The sequence below is a fragment of the Ictalurus punctatus genome, chromosome 21 (genome assembly GCF_001660625.3).
Source record: "Ictalurus punctatus breed USDA103 chromosome 21, Coco_2.0, whole genome shotgun sequence".
NCBI lineage: Eukaryota > Metazoa > Chordata > Actinopteri > Siluriformes > Ictaluridae > Ictalurus > Ictalurus punctatus.
The window spans coordinates 1,733,353-1,758,023 of record NC_030436.2 but is presented as its reverse complement, the minus strand read 5'-3'; the positions used below and the strand labels follow the sequence as shown (position 1 = coordinate 1,758,023).

The window sequence follows — 24,671 nt, the reverse complement described above, 5'->3', positions numbered from 1 at the left end:
TCAGTGGAATCCATCTAGATTCACTATGTTTAAAGCTTCGACACAGCTCGCAGAGACCCCGCGCGTACGTGAAAACAGACTCAGGTTGTGCTTCATTCAAACAAAACAGCCTGCAGTGACTCAAGACTAGTTTATGATTGAATAGCTGGATCTCATCACACACTGGAAGCCATGACATTATACAAGCGAAAACACTCCACGTTCCTGAATAAGACCCTTAATGCACCTTAATCACGTTGTATTAAAATGAACTTGTGTGTATGGTAGCTCCAGTCATTATAGATTGTAAAGTGGCTGTAAATCAGACAGAAACCTGAGCTGCTGCACTACCACGAGCAAAATACTGTACTGCTGGATGTGTTTACATTCCCAACTGGCAGGAAATTGATTAGCTCCTCCCCTATGTACTGTAAAATCTGGCATGCAAAAGATTTAAAACACCTCTCCATAACTTCTAGAAGCTAAAATCACCACGAACAATGCCGTTTCTCTAGAAGACTTAACCTTTCTATAGAAAAAGTAGAACTCCAGTAAGAATCTGTACAAATCTGCACCCGACACGAACACACACTAGAGAGAAAGTCACTTTTTTTATTATTAGAGCCAAAGAAGTTGAGTTAACAGGCTGCGAATCAGTGAAGCTGAAACCTGTGGGCTTCTCATGCAAAACGTGAACACGTTCAGGTTGTGAAACACCTCTACACTGTAAAGCTCTGCTTCTGAATGATGGACTGCCTCCAGTAAGAATGTGGCCTAGAAGATATGAGTCATCACTGGACTAATAGAGCACATTTATCTCTTCTGGGTGGCATTTTAGGTTATGGTTCACTGAATATATGTGTGTGTATATGCGGTGTTTCAGACACCTCTTTACTAGAATCCCACAGAGAACAGGTACATTTTTGATTAGCTCTAGTGCCAGTGTACCTTCACATGTCCATCCATCAGACTTCAGCGAGAATCCTGGGAAACAGGAACAGCGAGCCAGTCCTTCCACAGCAGAGCAGCGCTGAGAACATGGGCCATTACCTACAGAAAATAAAAAAGCCCTGATTATTTCACACTTTACCAGGATGGCAGGGAGAAAAAATAATCAGAATCAGAGTAATCAGAAAACAAGAATGAGTTGCTAAGTGCAGAAGCAAAACCACTCTTTAGTCTTTTTTTTTACGGTAGTAATGGCATTTCCTTATGCTATCATAAGGAACTTTCCCCGAATGCCTTCACAGACTATATGAAATAAGGAAAAATGTGACCCAGAAGCCAGATTTGGAAAAAAAAAAAAAAAAAATGACCAATACTGACAATCATATATTTCATAAGGCATAGGCTTGGATGGCATAGAGGAGGCTGGTTTGGGTTTAGGGAGATGATGTGTTGGCCAGATGCGGGTGGGAGAGAGATTGAGAGAGACAGCCCGGGCCGCTGGAGACCCTGCTCAGCCGCAGACATGACACACGCACACATTAAACTTTCAGGCCTTTGAACAGCAGCCATTGGTCTTTTAACCAGATGTACATTAAACTCAACTGCACCTGGGCTTCAGGAAGATGCTTGTCTAATGGAAACTATATGTCTTATGGATGGAGTGAGCTGAAGATATATACTGATTTGCTATTTCCTTCTGTACATGACAGAAACATATCTGGCAGCTTATAAAACCCCATAATGAATAAATAAATAATTTGCATTATGACAAGCTTTTAATAAAAATATTATTTGAATTAGCTATTCAAAGCAAATTCGGAGAAATAATAAGTTAAAGGTAAAATTGATGTAGCTTCTTGAGGCTACTAAAAAAAAAAGGCTAATATCTACTCTAAGCTTCTGAAGATCGGAGTGTGGTCAGTGGTAATTATATCTTCAAGACACAATACAGCTATTAACCCTGGACATCCCACTGACCAAGGCCACATGTTAATACAATATAATTGGAGCATATTTTGAAAGACCCAATATATATACAGTATATTTATGTCAAGTATGGCCAGTAAGAACAATATTTTGTTAATATTTTATGTAATAATAGGTTATCCAATACCAGCTGGGCCTGTGTGAAAATGCATTTCCCCCCCGTAGTTACTAATTCCACAAATCTATGAAATTCATAACGGGGTTCAGCTGGACTAGACACAACCGGGCCTGATTACTGCAAACCCTGTTCAATCACATCAACACTTAAATAGAACTTTTCCAACAGCATGACGTTGGTTAAAAGGTCCTATCCGGTAACACACTATGCCAAAGTTGAAAGGAATTCCAGAGATGATGAGGAAGAATGTGATTGAAATACATCAGTCTGGGAAGGGTTACAAAGCTATTTCAAGCGCTCTGGAACTCCAAAGAACCACAGCGAGAGCCGTTATCTCCACATGGAAAAACTCTGCACAGTAGTGAACCTTCCCAGAAGTGGCCGACCTTCCAACATTCCTCCAAGAGCACAGCGACGACTCATCCAGGAAGTCACAAAAGACCTAAAGACAGCACCAAAGGACCTACAGGCCTCTCTTGCATCAGTAAAGGTCACTGTTCATGACTCCACTATCAGAAAGACACTGGGGGGAAAACGGCTCCATGGAAGAGAGGCGAGGTGAAAACCACTGCTGACCCAGAAGAACATTAAGACTCGTCTGAATTTTGTCAAAACCTACGGTTTAACCTACGCTTAAGCATGGTGGAGGCAGTGTGATAGTGTGGGGATGCTTTACTGCTTCAGGGTCTGGGCATAGCAATAATTGAGGGAAACATGAATTCTGCTCTCTACCAGAAAATCCTAAAGGTCTTCAGTCCATAACTAAATTTCAACTGGATTATGCGCGATTGGATTATGCAGCAAGACAATGATCCAAAGCATAGGAGTAAGTCCTAGTCCTAGTCCTTGAATTAAGTGGAAGACTGATCTCCAGTTTTTGGAAGCGTTTGGTTGCAGTTATGAAATGCAGGGATTTCAGATAACTTATGTTGATGTTAGGAATACACACAGCTTTGTGCTGGTAAAAGCCAAGACTGCTGCTCATGGGGGGTTTAGGAGATGCTGGTAGAGACCTCAGGAATGTGATTTGGGCCAGGAAGAGGAAAACCACCTAGGGTACTGTCATACTAAGACGCAGAGCATATGCTGTGCAAGCCTGTTAGACATTAGGTGTGTTAAGGTAGGAGGTTCTAGAATGGTGGATTTCGCCCAAATCAATATTACAAATCTTTCCATTTTACAGTAACAAAATAACAAAGCTCCCATGTCATGTTTTCTGAATGATTGGAGTATAATATATTAGAAGAGTAATGTATAAATTGTGTGTGCATAGAGACAACATTAAAAAAAAGGGGGTCTTTTAGTAGTGTTGGGCCACCACAAGCTGCCCGACCAAGCTATGCCTTGGCACAGATTGTACAAATCTCTAGAACTGTACTGGAGTGATGGAACACCCTTCGCCTTAAGAACAGCTGCTCTTCTGTTTCCCTTACATGTCGCTATTTACCAATTTACTTAGATCGAGTCAAATTAGTCACTTAAGCAGTCTTTATGACTGAAGACTCTGCCATTCGTACCCCAATAATGAACATTCTTCCAACGTTAGATCTTACATCTTTTCCTCTTGATGTTTTGATCTAAAAATAAGGACAACCGGGTCTGCGCAGCAGTTTATACACAGAAGCATCTATGCTCATTATGTCTCTACGCTCGTTTATTCAACTTTTTCTTCTGCCACATGTATGTATACAAGCAACAATCTTGCATCATTGTACCTGCACATGGATTTTGTATAGAGGAGTTTTGGGTGGTCTCTTGAGGTGGTGTGGCCAAAGTAAACACGTTGTCTTCCTCGGTCACTCTGTTGTCTTCCTCTGCGTTCTCTGTAAGACGAAAAACCGAATGAGAGAAAATGTCATAACAGTTGCACTGATTAATATAATTTGTTAAGTGATCCCTTCAGCATGCTATCACATCACCACAGATGCAAAAAAGAACCCTGACAATTTATGATCACTTCATTACACGTACTGTAGACTATCTTCATTTTCAGCCTGGCAAGGCGAACAGGGACACATAAGGACAAACTGCAATCCGTTCACCCACGTCATCATCTTTTCTAGCTATCTGTGCATTTCATAATGAGCAAGAGGTCAAACATTTTGTCTCCTATCACAGAGGCAGGAAGGCACTCCCTGTATGTAGCTGCAAACACATCATATTCAGCATCATAAACACTGACAAAGTCATATCTAAAATCAACTCCATTTTTTATTCAGTCCCTGAGAAATAAAATGCGATGAAATCATTCCCAGCATGCCGCTTATATAACAATCTAGTCAATTATGCTTCTTGAAAGCGTTTGGCTCAACCATTTCATCAATGCGTAGGCATGCGTTTGAAACAGATCACCTCCCTGAGGCATTCAGAGTGTTACATGAGGTGAACCCTCTCAATGTTTTACAGATGACACTGATCCATACAGGCAGGATATAAGACTGCATAGGCAATGCATTTTCCCTCTCTCAATGCAAGTGAATGATGGTGTGTGTTTTCACTTGGACCATGAATATAAACAGTCGAACGGGATGCTCTCCTCCAGTCATGTAAATTACGGCGGCAGATCCTACTATCACTTGAAGAAAATGCCACTAACACCATGTTTGTAATTCTATTTGACAGAAATTGAGGGCATGAACACTGGAGTGTGGAGTTGTAGTACATCAAGGTGACTTGACTTTTCATATAATGCTGAAGATATTTTATGGCTTATCCAATGCGCTTTATAATTGACAAGGAATTCCCTGATGTTTAACCCTTATATCAGGGGTTCCCAAACGTTTTGGACAAATGACCCCAAATGGACATCATGGATTTTCTGCGACCTCGAGCTTTAACCAGCCTACATGTTTTTAAATTCCAGATTTGTCATTTAAGACTACTGCAATGTGTGAACATTTATTATGTCAGTAACATACAGTGGTGCTTGAAAGTTTGTGAACCCTTTAGAATTTTCTATATATCTGCATAATTATTACCTAAATCATCTTCAAAATTCCTAAAAGTACACAAAGACAACCCAGTTAAATAAAATTAGATATAAATATTACACTTGCTCATTTATTTACTGAGGAAAATGATCCAATATTACATATCTGTGAGTGGCAAAAGTATGTGAACCTTTGCTTTCAGTATCTGGTTTGACCCCGTTGTGCAGCAACGACTGCAATAACTGTTGATCAGTCCTGCACATCGGCTTGGAGGAGTTTTAGCCCGTTCCTCAGTACAGAACAGCTTCTTCGAATTTGAGATGTTGGAGGGTTTCCTGACATGAACTGCTTGTTTCAGGGCCTTCCACAATATTTCTATTGGATTAAAGTCAGGACTTTGACTTAACCATTCCAAATTTCTTCTTTAACCATTCTTTGGTAGAACGACTTGTCTTGCTGCATGACCCACTTTCTCTTGAGGTTCAGTTTATGGACAGATGTCCTGACATTTTTCCTTTAGAAATCGCTGGTATAATTCAGAATTCGTATTTCCATAAATGATGGCAAACCGTCCTGGCCCAGATGCAGTTAAACAGGCCCAAACCATAATACTGCCACAACCATGTTTCACAGATGGGATAAGGTTCTTGTGCTGGAATGCGGTGTTTTCCTTTCTCCAAATATAACCCTTTCCATTTAAACCAAAAATTATACTTTGGTCTCATCAGTCCACAAAACATTTTTCCATTAGCCTTCTGGCTTGTCCACATGATCTTTAGCGAACTGCAGATGGTCAGCAATGTTCTTTTTGGAGAGCAGTGGCTTTCTCCTAGCAACCCTGCCATGCACATCACTGTTGTTCAGTGTTCTCCTGATGGTGGACTCATGAACATTAACACTAGCCAATGTGAGAGAGGCCTTTAGTTGCTTAGAAGCTACTCTGGCACCTTTATGACCCTGCACACTATGACACGTCTTGCTCTTGGAGTGATCTTTGTTGGTCTCCACTCCCGGGGAAGGTTACAATGGTCTTTAATTTCCTCCATTTGTACACAATCTGTCTGACTGTGGATTGGTGGAGTCCAAACTCTTTAGAGATGGTTTTGTAACCTTTTCCAGCCTGATGAGAATCAACAACTCTTATTTTTAAAATTTTTTTTGAGATCCTCAGAAATCTCCTTGCCATGATACACTTCCACAAACATGTTGTGAACCTGATCATTATCCCATTGATTGAAACCACCAAACTGCTAATCCTAGAGGTTCACATACTTTTGCCCTCACAGATATATAATATTGGATCATTTTCCTCAATAAATAAATGACCAAGTATAATATATTTTTTTAATCTCATTTGTTTAATTAGGTTCTCTTTGTCTGCTTTTAGGACTTTTATGATGTTTGTAATATTTATGCAGCTATATAGATACATCGAAAGGGTTCACACGCTTTCAAGTGCCACTGCATGTGTAATGTAAACCGAAGGACTAAACCAAAAGACAAAATCCAAAGGAATATTCCTTCCACTGACTTACTAGTGTAGTGGGATGGGAGAGTGTGCATGTCATGATGCAGCTTTTCAAACAGTATGTTGTGTTTGAAAGGGCACATCTCTTTCCAATATCAGATCCAATTTTGAATAATATTTAAGGAATAAAACACTACAGAGTTTGTAGGAAAATGATTCACAGCCCAGTGTCGAAGCAGAGGGGTCTGGTTTATATCTGATGCATGGCTTTTGGATGCCTGTGCAGAAGCAGCAGCAACACAAGTACCCTTGTTCACACACTTGTCTGCATACTTTATGTACATCTCAATGATTAAATGCGCCATTTGTCAGGTTTCCAAGTCAAAATGTAAAATGTTTAGCGATTTCATGCACAGCGATGTTGAACAGACTAACAAGTTCTGTTCCTCCTTAAAACTTCCTGCCATCATTGTGACTATAGTCATATGAGCTGCATCTCAAATCTAAAACTCTTACTTTACATTAAACATTTTTTTACTTATCTAGAAAATCCAGAAGACTGGTACACAAAACAGACCTTTTGGTAGATTTGAAGACTACATGAGAGGATTTTAAATACTAATACTAATTGTAAACGGAAAACCTGTTAGTGTTAGTACGTACAGCAAGGTACATACAGCGGGGGAAATTAGTATTGAAAGCATCAACATTTTTTCAGTAAATATATTTCCAATGAGGTTATTCCCATGATTTTCACCAGACATTGGTATTAACTCGAAAAATCCAGAAATATAAAGAATTCACAACATTAAAGTTCATAAATGAAGTTCTGTGTAATAAAGAGGAATGACACGGGAAAAAAGTATTGAACACGTTAACTGAAATGTATTTAATACTTAGTGGAGAAGTCTTTGTTTGTAATGACGCTTCAAGACGCTTCCTGTATGAAGAGATTAATGTTCCGCAGTATTCAGGTGTGATTTTGGTCCGTTCTTCTAAACATATTGTCTTTAAATCTTGTTCAGTCGGATTCGAGTCAGGTGATTGACAGGGTCATTCTAACACCTTGATTTTTTTTCTCTGAAACCAATTGAGAGTTTCCTTTGCTGTATGCTTTGGATCGTTGTCCTGCTGGAAGTCCACCCATGTCTCATCTTCATCATCCTGGTGGATGGCAGCAGATTCCTCTCAAGAATCTCCCGGTAAAGGGCTCCATTCATCATTCCTTCAATTATATGAAGTCTGCCAGTAGCATGTGATGAAATACAGCCCACACCATGATGCTTCACCTCCACACTTCACTGTTGGTGTAGTGTTTTTAGGGAGATGTGCAGTGACATTTCTTCTCCAAACATGGTGTGTAGTATCACAGCCGAAAAGTTCAATTTTGCTCTCGTCTGACCAGACTACACTCTCCCAGTATCTCATAGGCTTGTCCAGATGAGTTGTAGCAAACTTTAAACGAGCTTCGACTTGCCTTTTCTTTAGTAATGGAGTCTTGCGGGTGAGCGTGAGCAGTGGAGTGCACTGCCTATTGTTTTCTCTGTGACGATGGTACCTGCTCCCTCCAAGTGTTTCTGGAGCTCTTTCCGAGTGGTCCTTGGCTCTTGGGCTACGCTTCTGACTATTCTTCTGACTCCCTGGTCAGAAGTCTTGTGAGGAGCTCCTGTGCGTGGCCGGTTGATTTTGGAGTGATGTTGCTTCCACTTGTGGATAATGACCCCAGTAGTGCTTACTGGAGGATTCAGAAGTTTTAAAATACGTCCGTATCCGATTCCATCAATATGTTTCACAACAATAAGGTTGTGAAGGTCTTGGGAGAGCTCTTTGCTTTTACCCATCATGAGATGTTTCTTGTGTGACACCTTGGTAACGAAAAGCCTTTTTATAGTCCATCAATTTACTAACCCAGCTGATATTCATTTGCACAGATAGGGGGTATAATTACTTACGGATTTCAGCTGGATCCTTGTAAATGTTTTATATTTCCGGATTTCTTGAGTTAATACTGATGTCTGGAGAAAATTTCATGTGAATCACCTCATTGGAAATATATTTACTGAAAAAAATGTTCAGTAAGTATTTCCCCCACTGTAAGTATGCGATTTGAGACACAATGTTAGTTTGTTTAGCAAAGTCAATGTCCATGTTTATTGCTGAATAATCTAGTGCAGTGTACCAGCATAGTTAAACAAAGATTAAAATAGCAAGTATTCTTAAGTTACTTATATGTAACTTTTGAGATTTTGAGATCTTATTCCCAGTAAGTACAAAACAAAGAAAAAAACTGGCAAAAATCGAAATAGATGAAATACATGAAAAACAAACAATTCAATTAAAGTGACATATATAATTCAAATACATGAATTTCACCTATTTGTCAGCTTCCAAGCTCTATACAAAATAACCTGAACTTAATCTCTTGAAGGTAAATATGTTTATTTACTAATTGTGAAGTTCAAATGTCAAAGTTTGGTGTTGAGAAGAAAAATTATATATATATATATATATATATATATATATATATATATATATATATATATATATATATATATATATATATATATATATATATATCTCAGTGTCAAGAAAGTTCAAGTCTGGAGGTGACAATTTGTTGGAAACCCTGAATAACTACTCCTCAGTGACCTGGATAAAAATCTTCACAATTTTGAAACCCTATTTCTGACAGTCCATGGTGAGAACATTCACATACCGAGTGCACATGTGTGTCCATCCTGCATCAGTGCATATCCAGGATGGCATTCACACTTGTAAGATCCCAAAGTATTGATGCAGACATGAAGGCAGCGTTGTCCCTCAAATCTCTCACACTCATCTACATCCTCCAGGTTCTCCACAGAGTTGGATGCATGCTCAGACCCCACGACTGAGAAAGACTGCTTAGAGAACGGTCTGTCAGACACTGAGGGGAGAAAGATAAATATTCAATCAATTCTCACTTCCAAGTCAAGTCCATTTTTATAGAATGTCTAGTTGAGCATCAAAATAGCAAAATTTAATTGTCTAAATAGTGTCCAAATAGAATTGGACATGCACAACAGCTATTTATAGATTCAAACACACACACACACACACACACACACACACTCGAGTGTATATATATATACACTGTATAACTGAATTGTGCTATGAGCTAAAGATTTATTATCTAAAGTTTATTATTTTATCTAATGTTACATCTCTAGCAGAAGCCATTCAGATAGTTAATTATTATTATGCAAGCTTGTGTTATGAAGCTAGCTAACATTAGTCTAACTATTACACTGTGTGAATAAAATCAGTATTCAAATTTAGCAAGCCTTAGCATTCACTCTCCCATATTGGTATCTATGGTGCCATAGACTGATACCCAACTACCTGGTAAGAAATAATAAAGACTAAATTGTGTGCAAATAACATACATTCCTATGTTTAGCCTCTGCCTAATTAATACTATCATCCTACATATTGTCATCCAAAATACTACTGGGTGGTAAATGAGGACACTTTATAACAGGTATTGAGCTAATATTTTTCAAGGTTAAGTTACAGAAAGGTCCCTGATTATAAATGATCAAATAAGCAACTATCATGTCTGAATGGTAACAACATTCACTTTTCAATGTTTAATGATCCATCCATCCATCTTCTATACCACTTATCCTTTTCAGGGTCACAGGGAAACCTGGAGCCTATCCCAGGGAGCACCGGGCACAAGGCAGGGTACAATCACATACACTACAGACACGCCAATCAGACTACCATACATGTCTTTGGACTGGGGGAAAATACCCGGAGGAAACCCCTGCAGCGGGGAGAACATACAAACTCCGCACACACAGGGCCACGGTGGGAATCGAACCCCCGACCCTGGAGGTGTGAGGCGAACGTGCTAACCACTAACATCTATGCTTAATGATGTTCGTGATTAGTTCAAGGATATAAATAAAATGATTTACATAATTGCATGTGATTGAATAAACCACAACAGATACTCTGCTTCAAATGTTGAACTGGTTCATGTTTAGAAAACTAGGATCGCTGAAGCATGGACAGTTTTTTCAGGTGATGACCTGTGGTCTATAAGATAGTATTAGAACAGCAAGACCGGTTTGTTTGTTTTTGCTATGCACTGATGAAATTTGGGTTTGAGCTCAAAAGATGAAAAATGAAGTGATAGATCAGAATTCTAGCTTTCATTTCCTGATATTTACATCTAGATGCTTCAAAACAACTTAGAACATGGCAACTCTGGTGTCAGACCAGCCAATTTTTTGCTGAGCAAAAGTATAGTAGCAAGCAGACTTAAAGTAAATTAACCTGTTCTAGCAGTAGACTGGTGTTCCATTCCACGGCAGAATGGAATATCAAATGGATATCAAATTAGAGTACATCATTATACACAAATGAATTATTTTTATCGCCACAAATCTGTTATAAGATGTGTCAGGTTGTTAAGGTTTCTGTGTTTATAGCATTACCAAATTTCCCCTTGGGGATCAAATACTCTCTATCTCTCGCTATCTATCTATTGTGACTCTCTGTGTTTTGCTGCTGGTGAGCAGGGTGACAGGAAAGGGGAGGGGTGTGAGCCCCCTGCTGGGCAAACAATTCACACCTCTCCACAATAACACTGGTACAGAGATTAAATGACAGCACAACTAAAACTTTTTTTTGATAGTAAAACATCGTATACAAACTGCCACAATAAAATTACTATTTTTAAACTTAGCAAGCTAGGTAAAAACTGCAAATTCTTACAACCCTGAGTGTCTATTTTCATATGAGCCATTAACCACTACTGTGGAGTATGACACCTCAAATAAAAAAAAAAATCATTTTTGGCCTCGTTTAAAAAGAGTCAAAGTAAATAACACTTAATATCTGGCTGCATATAAGTTAATTGCAATAACTGCATCAAGCCAGAGTTTGTTTTGGGGCGGTTTCTCTTTTCAGTTTCCTCTTCAAGAGGTGAAAAAGAGGCATGCTCAATTGGGTTAAGGTCTGGTGATTGACTTGGCCAGTCTAATACCTTCCACTTTTCCCCCTGATGAAGTCCTTTGTTAAGATGGAAATGTGTTTTGGGTCATTGTCTTGCTTTGGACATTGATGAAGTTCCTCCCAATTAGATTGGATGCATTTCTCTGTAAAGTGCACGCAGGCCCAAGCCCATGACAATACCTACACCCTGCTAGACCCATTCCAAATTGTTGTATTAGCTATGCCCAATGCTCGTGCAATGGCCCTGACAGTTTTTGCCTCTTTTCTCAGCTTTAAAATGGCTTGCGTTTATCCCATAGACAGCTCTCTGGTTGCTGTCCGATCTTATGTTCGTTTATTCTTTTTTTAAGAACAAATGCAGTCGTCACAGGTTAAACCCACAGTTCAAACCACGAGTAGACGTTCAGAGCGATTAATTGTTTAAACAGTCAATCCAACAGGGCACACCTGGGCAACGAGAAGCACCTCCCAACATGTTCCCACATGAAATTCTGATCTCATCTCATCTATATTTTGATCTCAAACCCAAATGTCTTCAGTGTATAGCAAAAAACAAAATTACTGGCCTTTCCAATACTTCCAGAGGGGGATGTATGTCTGTGCAGAATATGTTAGATATTAGATAGCACAAGATGTAATAAGATGTCAAATAAAAATGATTGAACCCTGCTGTAAAATAAACAGACAGCATAAAAATAGCCATGCATTCAGTCGTAGACATTTATGACACTGGCTTCTTGGCTGACACATTAGCTTTAATAAAACCAGACTAATGAACACAAATCCCATTTTCTGAAGGAGACAATGCCAGCCATTAGACAGAACTGGCATGTGCTAATTAAGGTGCTTTATATGCCAGACACTCATTAAGCTCAACCTTGCCACTCAACATCTGCAGCCCCACCCCCGACAGCTGTCAATGCCACACCTCTTCCCTCAGCTCCTGCCAATCATGGTGGCCCTGCTCTGCATACATAGTACCTCGGCACTAATGGAAGTATAGTTGGAGGTAAAGAACGCCCAGCTGACACTGCACATGAGTCTTGCAAAGCTGTACTCACTCCATTAGCACTTGTCTGAGCATAATAAACAAGCGTGGGCTCATGTTACATGGCATAGCAGTTTAAAGTAAATATTCCTCACAGTCATTACCTGAATGTAAATGCGCCACGGTGAGAGATTAAATGTTTCCGCTATAATTAATCACGGTTTGCCTGGTGTGAGAAGGCAGTGGGGATGAGAAGGCATCCCTCATGGATATAATTACCTCTCAACTGTTTTTCTAGAACTTAACCCCTTAAGGATAGAGTACATGTTCATGCAGATTGCACCACACTCTTATTATTAGGAAATGATGGAGAAAGGCACCTTTGCAGCTTGCCTCTAGGTTAATAAGTATTTTTAGCAGGCCACCATCTGGATTTTCGTGCAATTGAAAGGGAAGCAAAAACAAGAATCCATTACTAAAGTCTATATCACAACGGCACTACCGAAACAAACTGATCAGTGAACAGAGGCTCTGTTTATTATGCTCAGCAATTTCCATGGTTTGTTGAAAACTCGAATCTGATTCATCAGACGGTGTTTCTATAACACAGAAGGTTATAGTTAATAACAACAACTCTGATAGTAATGCTGGCTGTAATTCAAAACACAGGTTTATATTAGAGATGCACCGATACTAAATTTCTCAGCCGATGCCCATAACCGATTATTCAGCGCGATATCGGCCGATACCCACAGTTCTGCCTTTTATGCCTTCTTTTAAATGAATAATAATTAATTCCACAATTCTGAAATAAATGCAAATAAAAACTTTATTCTCTCCATTTCAGCAAGTTGTTTCACAGTAACTGGTCTCATCAACACAAAACACATCACTCTAATTAACATTAACACATGAACTCAATTCTGAAGATTAAAGTAAGATTATTAACTCATTGAATGTTATTAATTCATATTAACATTGACTGAATTGTAAAAAAAAAAAACATTTCTATTGTTTACCAAGCCTTGCTATTGTGTTGTTATTCTGGTTATGATTCTGCTTAACCCTTGACCTTGATTTCTGCCTTACCTGCTCTAGTTTGTTTACCTGATTGCCTGACCTCTGTCTATCTGTGGTGTTGTTGTTTTTGCCTTGCTCTCTGGAATATACGCTCTTCAATAAAGCTCTTAACTGCGATCACATCTGTCCAAAACCTCATTACATGGCACTCCAGTGTCATCATTTTGTAACAGTGCACATAAAGCAGTTTTACACTACCAGAAAGTCTTTTCTGTTTTCTCAGTAACATGAGAAGGTCTGAAATTCACTAATATATATATATATATATATATATATATATATATATATATATATATATATATATATATATATATATATACACCATCTGATCATTTCTTATTTTCCAATAACAGCATGAACCCATCATGTTTATTGCTTATGTGTTCACTTGTGTTGCAATAAGGCTTGCGTCAGTGCGACATTCCTTGCAAGCAGTGAACAGAACATAAAGGTAAAGCCAGCTACAAAAAATCAGCAAGCTTCAGGATGCTAGTTGTGTTTAGAAGTTGTTTTCAGGAGAAAAGCAAAAAAGCCTAAAAGAATGTGCCGTATTAAGAATATTGAGAGGTCAGGTCTTGGTTTTCTTTGTAGCTCCAAGGTTACTGACAGTCTGACAGTTGCTTGAGATGGATGCAAATGTGGGTCAGACCTGTGCTCAAGCATCAAGCCACATGATCAAGCAGTGCTGATTGACATTCAGTCAGCCAGAACAGTCACACTCTGTAACTCAATCTTAAAACCTGAAAGATAGGGTCGGAGGAAATATGGCACCTGGGATAGCAGTCAGTCAAAATAAAATCCTGAAGTCACCACTTGACAGAAGACAGAATCCATTACTCAAAGGTATTTCACCACTCTCCCACCTAAACAAACTGACCAGAGTACAGAGGCTCTGTTTAGAATGTTTCGCAAAGCTCAGCGGTTTTCAAAAAAAATTATATAATGTGTTCATGTACGTATTTCCTGACAAAATGTCACTGGAATTAATTGACTGCAGGGAGAAAGTTTGCTGGTGCAGGCTGCTCAGCCATCTGCCACAGATTCAGCTGAGCTCTCTGGCGGCTTCATGCACTATTCTGAATGGCAACGTGACAACTGACGAATCAGCTTAGAGCTGTCTGTCTGCTATCCATCAGAGCTTTGCTCCTGCATCACTACTGCTACATGGGTCAGCACTATAAACCTCAGCTGCATTCAAAATATAAAATAAACGAAAAACTAGCCCTACTCGAAACAGGACTGGTTCTAGAGGAAGGTTTTATAGTCATTTGAGACAAATATTTTGTTTGGTAACAATGACCAGTGGTACATTTGGTGGAGTAAAGGTGAGGCATACACTGTACCAGCTGTTAAGCATGGTGGTGGTAGCGTTATGCTCTGGGGCTGTTTTGCTGCCAGTGGAACTGGTGCATACCACATAGTGGTTGGAATAATGAAGAAGTTGGACTACCTTAGAATTATTCAGCATAATCTCAAACCATCAGCCAGACACACATCACAGCTGGTTGTGGAATGGATAAAGCAGGCCAACATGAAGCTTTTGGAATGGCCTTCCCAAAGTCCTGATCTCAACACTATTGAAAATTTGTGGACTGTGCTTAAATGTCGAGTCAGGGCCAAGAAACCAACAAACGTTATTGAACTTTACCGATTCTGCCAAGAAGTGTGGTCAAATATCCAGCCAGAATTCTGCCAGACGCTGGTGGATGGCTAGCAAAAGCATCTGCTCGAGGTGAAACTTGCTAAGGGACATTCAACTAAATGTTAGGTGTGCTGCATGTATATTTTTGACCCTGTATGTATAATTTTGACCTTGTGTTGACTACAGAAAACTCCAAATAAATTCAAACTTGTGATCCAAATTCTTGTTATTTATTAAAACTGTATGTTGTACAGTCACTCTGTGACTGTGAAAAAGAACAGTTCAAAGAAATTATTGAAAGCCCAATACTGCCATGACATTCATGTTCATGATGAGTGTATGTAAACTAATATATATATATATATACATACACACACACATATATATAAAATAAAAGTACAAAAATAAGGCACAGAGTAGGTGTGACAGACATATTTTTGTGACCATTATGAATATTTGTGATCATTGGCACAATCAGTACACTGGTGAAAAACAGCATAATTGTTTAAATAAATAAATAAATAAATAAATAAATAAATAAATAAATAAATAAAGGTTCAGGAGTTTAGCGAGCTACTCAAATATCCAATAAAAGTAATTCCAAACATTACATTAAAAACTGAATTCTGTGGCTCCTGGATACTTCACTATATATATTACCCACAATGCACAGGAAAGCAACTGAAACACATGATTAATATGAAATTAACTTGAGGACACCATAGTGGTCAAACCCATAATGTTATATAAACATAAGTGATATATATATATATATATATATATATATATATATATATATATATATATATATATATATATATATATATATATATATATATATATTATTGAGTAGCTAAATTTATTAGCCAATTTATAACAAAATGTGCTGAGACAGGAAAATACCATATTTCCATTTCATCTGTCCTAATATTGAGTTACATTTAACTTGTGACCTTGTTTTACTGGATAATCTCACCGAGATTCTGTAGATTTAAGAACTAAGAACTGCTGCTGTAATCATGAAGACTGTCCTCTGCTCATCCCAGACTCCTGTACACAATACAGTATGCTCAACAAAGCACTCAGTACTGTTTGACTTTATAGTATACAGTTGTAAAAGAGTAATGATTTATAATCCTATCCCCTATATGGTATCATCCATGAGGTTGAGTTCACTTTTGAGTCTGGCTCCTCTCAAGGTTTCTCCTTCATGTCATCTCAGGGGAGTTTTTCCTTCCCACTGTTGCCACGGGCTTGCTTATTAGAGCTCGAACCCTACATGCAGATTTCTGTAAAGCTGCTTTGTGTCTATTTTTAAAAGTGCTATACAAATAAAACTGAATTGGACTGGATTTGAAAATACCATTGCACCCACAGATTTTGAATGTCACATCTTCTGTTGCACAGCTGAAACCCACGTCAGGGCCAATGTATACAGCCCGGGCCACACAATAGCAATTGGGTGAGAACAAGGGGAAAAAATGTGCTTCTAACCAGATATGACTCACAAATCCTTTCATACAGTAATGAAGATCGGGAAACTGACAAGCATTACAATGTGTGTGTGTGAGTGTGTGTGTGTGTGTGTGTATTTGTTATGGCACCTTTTTCAGGCAGGGTGGTAGGTCTAGGTCTCTCCTTTCTCTTCAGTACAGGTGTGCTATGTCCTTCCTGTTCTTCCTCACAGCAGGTGAGGAAAATGTGTCCACAAGGGTAGCTAAGGTGTTGATGTGCGTTACAGCCTTTTCCCTCACGTCGAAGACGCAAACCAAGTGCACAGCAGCTGCAACACTCCTACTCAAAAGAAACACACACCACAGAGTCACACAACTTATACGATGTTCTCCCTGGGCTGGCTGAGGGAACAATAGAATGAAAAAAAAAAGAGTATCTTGGGATCAACAGCCCATTAGGATGGCATTACAGTCCTTCATTTAGGTGAGATTGAGGAAGGTTCAAAGAGCAGACAGGATAATGTTTTCACCATGAGCAACAGATTATTACAGCGGCACTCAACAATAGAACAACAGATGCTATTATGACCAAAAGAGCAGTGACTTGCTCTACAGCTTGATTCATGGGAGCAAAACACTCTATTATGGATCTGTAAAATAAGTAATAGAGGGAGTCTACTGCACCGGTACTGTACAGTGTATCTCAGTTATACAATAAGCTACTCAAGCATGTCATACTGAAATGGCCAGTTTCATTAGAAAATAAAGCCCTCCAGTACACTATTCCTTACACAAGCATTCCCAAGGGTCAGTGGAATATTTCCATCTGTAAACAATGTTTTCATTATCCCTGATGCTCAAAATGTATACAGTCTGACAACAGAATACAGTCTGTTTTAGGATTGAATCATGTCCAAATTTAAAGTATATCCAACGCAAAAGCATTCAACATGGTAAAACAAATCCACATGTGCCTTTATTCACAGACGTTTTCCTGAGGAGTTTTTGGAATCAAACTGGAATCAGTCTTCCCCAAACTGTTGCCTAAAATTATTTGAAGCACATAAGTGTATAGGATGTCTTTGTACGCTGTAGCATTAGAATTTCCCTTCATTGGAACTACGTGGCCCAAACCCGTTCCAGCATGACGATGCCCCTGTGCAGAGCCTACTCTATGTCAAGGTTGAGTGACCCTGATCTCAAGCCCACTGAACACCTTTGGAACTTCAATTGCTTCCCAGGCCTCCTTGCCCAGTCAGTGCCTGACCTATCCGATGCTCTTACGGCTGAATGGACAGTCACGTTCCAAAATCTAGTGTAAAGCCTTCCCAGAACAGTGGAGGTTAATATAAGTGCAAAGGGGGACGGAATCTGGAATGGGATGTTCAACAAGCACATATGGGTGTGATGGTCAGGTGTCCACAAACTTAGTCATATAGTATATAATTTGTATATTTTGTTACAAATTGTATTAGTGATGCAATCTGAAGTGCATAACGATGTATCAGCGGTTTGATTTCACATTTAGTAAGTAGATTGTGTGTATTTGAAGTAGCTGGTTTATACTGACCTGAGCTGATGGAAATCAGTTACAAATCCAGGATGCAATAAATAAGACACAGAATGTTAGAAAAAAATAACATCAAAAATACAATTTCCCATGTATTTGCATTCATGCCAAGATGGGGTCTTGCTGGTCTAGTCCACCCATAATAGGTGTATGTTAATTTCTGACTGTGAAAAGAGCAACTGAGCAAAAACAGAAGAAAAAGAGCTTACATGTAACCAAATGACACCAAATTATAGCATAGAATTATATTATGCTTGTGCCTGCATGAACATCGTGCCCATAACCATACAAATATATGATAATGGTCATTAATTTATTGACTGACTATAGTTTTGATTCATAAGGATCAATTACTTGATTGAAGATTACTTATTAAGCTGAATAATGGTAATGATATGGACATTACTAATCACAATTATACTGTGTACAGGTAATTATATAATTATGTGTGTTTAGGTGTGTGTGTGTGTGTGTGTGTGTGTTTTGTGTATTTTACCTTTTGGGTATCCTCTCCACAGTGTGGGCTGCTGTTTTCTTCACACACGTCACCAGCTCTGGCAGCATACATGCCAGTTAAACACCTGCTCTCTCTCAGTGCACCTGCACAGCACTGCGCCTGAACAGCTCTAACACACACACACACACACACACACACACACACACACACACACACACACACACACACACACACATAAAATGACAGACAAAATGACTAGCAGCCTTACTGTGTAATATACAATCCCAATTCCGAAAAAGTTGGGACGGTATGGAAAATGCAAAGTCATTTGAAAATTCAATTCACCCTGTACTATAGTGAAAACATATTATTTGATGTTTTACTTTCTGAATTTAAATTATTTTTGAAAATATACTCTCAATTCAAATCTGATGACTGCAACACACTCCAAAAAAGTTGGGACAGTCGTAGGCTTTCGGACCTGACGCTGATAACAGCTCGGAAGATCCTTTTCCTCTTTGGCCCAGAGAGCACGACGGCTGTTTTGTCCAAAAACTATTTGAAATGTCGACTCGTCGGACCACAGAACACGTCGGACACAAATAACACCACTGTGCTACTGTCGATCTCAGATGAGACCGAGCCCAGGGAAGTGGGCGGAGCTTCTGGACAGTGTTGATGTACGGCTTCTGCTTTATATAGTAAAGCCTTAACCTGCATCCGTGGATGCAGCGGCGAATGGTGTCGATGACAATGGTTTACCAAAGTATTCCCGAGCCCATGTCAGGATCTCCATTACAGACTCGTGACGGTTTTTAAGACAGTGGCGTCTGAGGGATCGGAGATCACACGCATTCAGATGTGGTTTTCGGCCTCGCCCCTTTACGCCGAGATTTGACCGGATTCCTTGAATCTTTTAATTATATTGTGCACTGTAGGAGGTGAAATGCCTAAAATCCTACCGATTTGTCTTTGAGGAATGTTCTTCTCAAAGTGTTGGGATTATTCGCTGACTCATCCGTTGGCAGATTGGCGATCCTCGACCCGTCCTTGCTCCTGAAGCGCTAGGCCTGTTTTGGAGGCTCCTTATACACTATGATTAGACGATCGCCTCACCTGTTTCACATCACCTTCTTATTTCAAATTCTCACATCGCTATTAGTCCTAAATCGCCCCTGTCCCAACTTTTTTGGAATGTGTTGCATGCATCAATTTCAAAATAAACATATACCTTCAGAAAACTATGCAGTTGATTAGCTAAAACATCAAACACCTCGTCTTTATACGGTTTTTGTTTAAATACAAGTCAAAGTACATTTACAAATCACTCCTCTTTGTTTTTATTTGCGTTTTCCATATTGTCCCAACTTTTTCAGAATTGGGGTTGTGGCACTATAATATGCACTGTCCTGGTTACTGCTAGCTAAAAATATGATTTATATGACAAATATGATGTGTTCATTAAAATCGAATAAATAAAACAAAAAACAGACAATGTATGATTACAACAGACAGGAATTTCATTACGTTCATCTGTACTGAGAAAAGACGAGAAAATATGTTCTTTTGAATGAAATGCACTCATAATGAGCGTCTAAGAGCAGGTGTTGAACCATCAGCAAATATTTATGTAAAGCATGCATATCTGTACAACACTCGCATGAATACATCAGTCAAAGGTAATTGTAAATTAGGGTGTAATACGTATAAGTGCCTCAGTTTTCATCTGATCCCTCATGAATACGACGAAATCTTGGTGAAAAATAAACAGAATTACTGTATTGCTTCAGGGTTGGATACAATTACATAAGGACAAGTAGCGTTCTCTCATTTTCTCTCTCTCATCAAGAGAGAGAAATGTTTGTATTTATCTATTAAACATCCATCTCAGATATGCCACCTGCAAGCAGATTCAACACACTAAACGACACACCATATTTAATTTTCCAATTTCCAATCATTTTTTATCGCTGAAAATAGTGAATCCTCATTCCGAATTATAGAAAAGTTTTTCAAAAGTTGATTCTGAAAAGCAAGAAAAAAACCCCACAACAACAACAATGTTTCACTCAGTGCGTTTACATGGACAACAATAATCCACTATTAACCCGATTAAGACGATACTCTGATTAAGAAACTAGCATGTAAACAGCCATTTTTAATGACCTTAATCTGATTAAGGTCATACTTGAAATAAACACAAATGGAGTTAAGTCGTGTGGAGTATTACTGTTTTAGTCGTATTATGGATGTGTATTACAGACGTGTACACACCTTAATCACACTATTAACGTCGTGTGAGAGTTTTCACCGCATTCTGCGACAGGACACGTACACACACGGCAGCGCTCGACCGTTTTACGGCGAACAAGAGAGCACGGCTGCATCCCAAACCGCGTACTTGCCTACAATAGGCCGATAGCAGGCGAAATACATGTATCTCGGCTACTATATAGACGGTAACTACGCGGTGTGGGACACAGCCCACGGCTTCATGCAGTCGTCTATTAGCACGTATAGCATGACAAATAATTAACCGCACTTGAAGCGTTCGTAAAAATTAAAAATAAAAATACCCAAAACTGTATACGGTACCATAACGAAGATGTATGTCGATACGTGAAATTCTGGAGGGACGTCGGACGGCGTGGCGCGGTGACGTAATGACGTGTGCCGTTAATCTAATTATGTTCTATAACATGTAAAACAGGTACATGACAGGAGTATTCTAAAAGCGACTCATGTAAACCCCTTAATCACATTATTATCTTACTCAGAGTAACGTCAATAATTAGATTACTGCTGTCCATGTAAACGTAGTCACTGTTAACAAACACTGTTAGGTTACTTGTTATGAAAGATACAGTACTTGGTTAATGTCATTAGAGAGCACTAGAGAGAGAGACAGAGAGAATCTAAAAAACAATGAAAATGCTCCGTGCTGCAGGAAATCTTCCTTCCTTATAAAAAAAAAGTTATAAAAGTTATGTCCTACTACAAAAACTATAATCTAACCATTTGTGAATAGATTTTGCTAGTGAAATAACATACATGCAAAATAATTAACTTTTTTTTTTTTTTTTTTTTAGATTAAACTATGTTAAAAATTACTTATAAGATGATGACAAATATAAGTAGTTCAGGACATCCTGAAAATAAAGACAAATGGTTTCTATGGCTGTGTCATGGCCACTTAACAAAAAGTAGAACTAAAAATACTGAACAAAAAGCACAGAAAAGGGTTTGCTCCAGAGCTGCCATACAGTGACTGATCCTGCGCTCTGACCCAAGTGTTGCTACTAGTTAAAAACTATCATTTCCCCTTAGGGGTTACTAAAATATATCACAGTCCCAAAGTGAAGGTGGATGTGCGCCTTACCCACAGACGAAGTCTTCTTCTGTTACAGAGGGCAGATGGTTGCAGTGCTGGTTTTCTGAGGCCCATTTCTGCCCAGCTTCACAGCAGGTCTCCACTATGACCAGAGCAGACAGTCCTGTCAAAACCACAAACAATTCATTTATACGCTTTGCTTGTATTTCCTCATTTGTACGATAAAAGCGTCTGCTAGATGAATTAATGTAAATGTAAACGTTATACCAGCGTCTGCAAGACCTGCATGAGGCAGCACACAAGGTTCACAGTAAAGTCTAATACAGCATGTACTCAGAACTTGGATGCAGGCAGCCATCTACAGAAAGTTGCCAGAAAAAGAGGCAAAAAAAGAGAGTGTGTTGTGGTGTGTGCGCATCGTGAGTCATACTGAACGATGATCTCATTGAATAATTACTGACGTTAGCAGCACAGATCTAAGAACCCTAATTATTAAAAATCTAAAGAAACTGAATTGGCTTGAATATTTTTTATTATTTTTTTTTTATTATTTGAATCTTCTCCAACCTTTTCATTAAACCAAATGAAATCCAGAAAAAGAAATGAGAATTCGGTAATGACTCGTATTTACTCACACATCTATTTGAATAATTCACCTCTCTCTATTGAAGCAGCAAGGATTGCATCTAATTACAGTGACAAAAAGCAACTTGCTGGAAAGGAGCATGAGAAAACCTATCACGCAGAAATCCCAAAACTTCGATTTTGCACGTGAGTACACATCGGGTCTTGGTGGACTCGGATCACCGTCCGTCAAAGCCTGATACAATGCGGGGCATTGGGAAATGCATGACTGGTGAAGGTGAAGTGTGTGCACGGGGATGTTTATGAGAATCCGCTAGTGCCAGTCATTATTAAATTCTGGAGGCAAAAGCATAAAGTGGAGGTTAGTCCACGCCTCACCCATCCACTAATTCTTGGGACAAATTGGACAGGGTTTCAGGCATTAGTACGAGAAGTGTTTGTGGATGGGTCCTAGAGTAGTATCACTACCTCCACCCTTGGCAGTGATTTCCACTTGGAGCAGTCACACAATGAGACTCTGATGCACACCTTCGACAAAGTGAGAGTAATTGATGGTCAGCAAATTCAGCCTCATGTTGCGCTATCCCACCCATATTTTTCAATTATTAAGCATAGTTTATATAGAGTAATACAGGACACTCAATCTAAGGAAGACACGACCCAGTCGTTGGTACCAAAAATCCTTTGGGTGCGGCTCATAATCCCATGGCTAGGCATTTGGGGCAGAATAAAATCCTAAACTACCTAATGGCTTGTATTTTTGGCCGGGCATTCATGCCGATGTTCGCAGGTGGTGTGCAGCATGTTGGGAATGTCAGCTGGTGAATCCTCCAGCAACCAGAAAAATCGCCCTTGAGCCTGCTCCCATTGATCGAGGTCCCTTTCATAAGAACTGGTATAAACCTGCTCAGGCCATTAGAACAGACTGCACAAGGGCATCACTTTGTGTTGGACTATGCATCACGATACCCAGAAGCTGTGCCTCTCCGCAACATCTCAGCCCCAGTGTTGGGATCCCAAAAGATATCCTGACTGACTAGGGCACGTCCTTTATGTCATGCACGCTTCACTAACTCCATGAATCATTGGGGATTAAATCGATTGTTTATCATCTGCAAAAGTATGGGCTGGTTGAACCGTATAATCAAATGCTTAAAAAATATGATGCGTAAGTTTGTTCACGATGATGCTTGGGATTGGGATGAATGGCCCGAACCTCTGTTGTTTGTAGTATGAGAGGTCCTACAAGCCATCCATCCATCCATCCATCCATCTTCTACCGCTTACTCCTTTTCAGGGTCACGGGGAACCTGGAGCCTATCCCATGGAGCATCGGGCACAAGGCGGGGTACACCCTGGACAGGGTGCCAGTGGTCCTACAAGCCTCCACTGGGTTTTCCCCATACATCTTGCTGAACGGGCGCAAGGCCCCTCCTCCCAATTTTCTCAGATGCCATATCTTAGACATCATTTGAGAAAATTGGGAGGAGGGGCCTTCTAACAGTAAAAATAGAATTCAGTATGTTCTGGACCTGAGAGCAAAACTCCACACCTTAAGTTACCTAACACAGGAGAATTTGCGTCAAGCCCAAGAACGATAGTCTCTATTGTATGACAGGGGTACTTGACTACGGGAATTTGCACCTGGAGATAAGATACTAGTTTTACTACCAAGTGGCAAGGACCCTTTGAAGTCACACAAACCTTACAAAGCACCACACTGAGACTCCTCCGGGAATGGTTACAAAGACTATCCCCACAAGAGCTTGCGTAACAATTTAAAGCAGTTTAAGAGGGGTTTCACATTTGTCATGCCACAGTACCTGTAAGAAAAACCTCATCACAAGCTCACTATCATCACAACAACAACATTAGAACGAGTGCATTAATATAAAGCTGTGATTTGAATTATAGCCACTACTACAGTCAGGAAATGAATTAACACATTCTGACCAATAAGAATAGAGAATTCAACAGTACTGTGGAATAAAAAGTTTATGTAAAACATTTAAGTTGTACAAATGATTCAGAGGTAGTTGGAAATGATGCTCTAAACCTGTGTATTTTGTCCATTAAGAGCTGGGGCTACTATTTAAAAGGAAGACTTTACGGCTATTCCATAGGGTTTGT

The 24,671-nt window shown here is 39.3% G+C and overlaps 1 protein-coding gene across 5 annotated transcripts in view; it reads right to left on the bottom strand.

Moving 5' to 3' along the window:
* fbln2 (fibulin 2) overlaps positions 1 to 24,671 on the bottom strand; it is a 78,495-nt gene that overhangs the window by 33,582 nt on the left and 20,242 nt on the right. For all 5 annotated transcript variants that reach the window (XM_017450517.3, XM_017450518.3, XM_047149624.2 and 2 more), the window contains exons 3-8: positions 22,005 to 22,119; positions 18,665 to 18,794; positions 16,749 to 16,938; positions 9,147 to 9,356; positions 3,748 to 3,855; positions 928 to 1,029 (exon numbers count right to left, since the gene is read on the bottom strand). In XM_017450517.3, the coding sequence (XP_017306006.1) occupies positions 928 to 1,029; positions 3,748 to 3,855; positions 9,147 to 9,356; positions 16,749 to 16,938; positions 18,665 to 18,794; positions 22,005 to 22,119 (855 nt within the window). The remainder of the gene's footprint in view (positions 1 to 927; positions 1,030 to 3,747; positions 3,856 to 9,146; positions 9,357 to 16,748; positions 16,939 to 18,664; positions 18,795 to 22,004; positions 22,120 to 24,671) is intronic.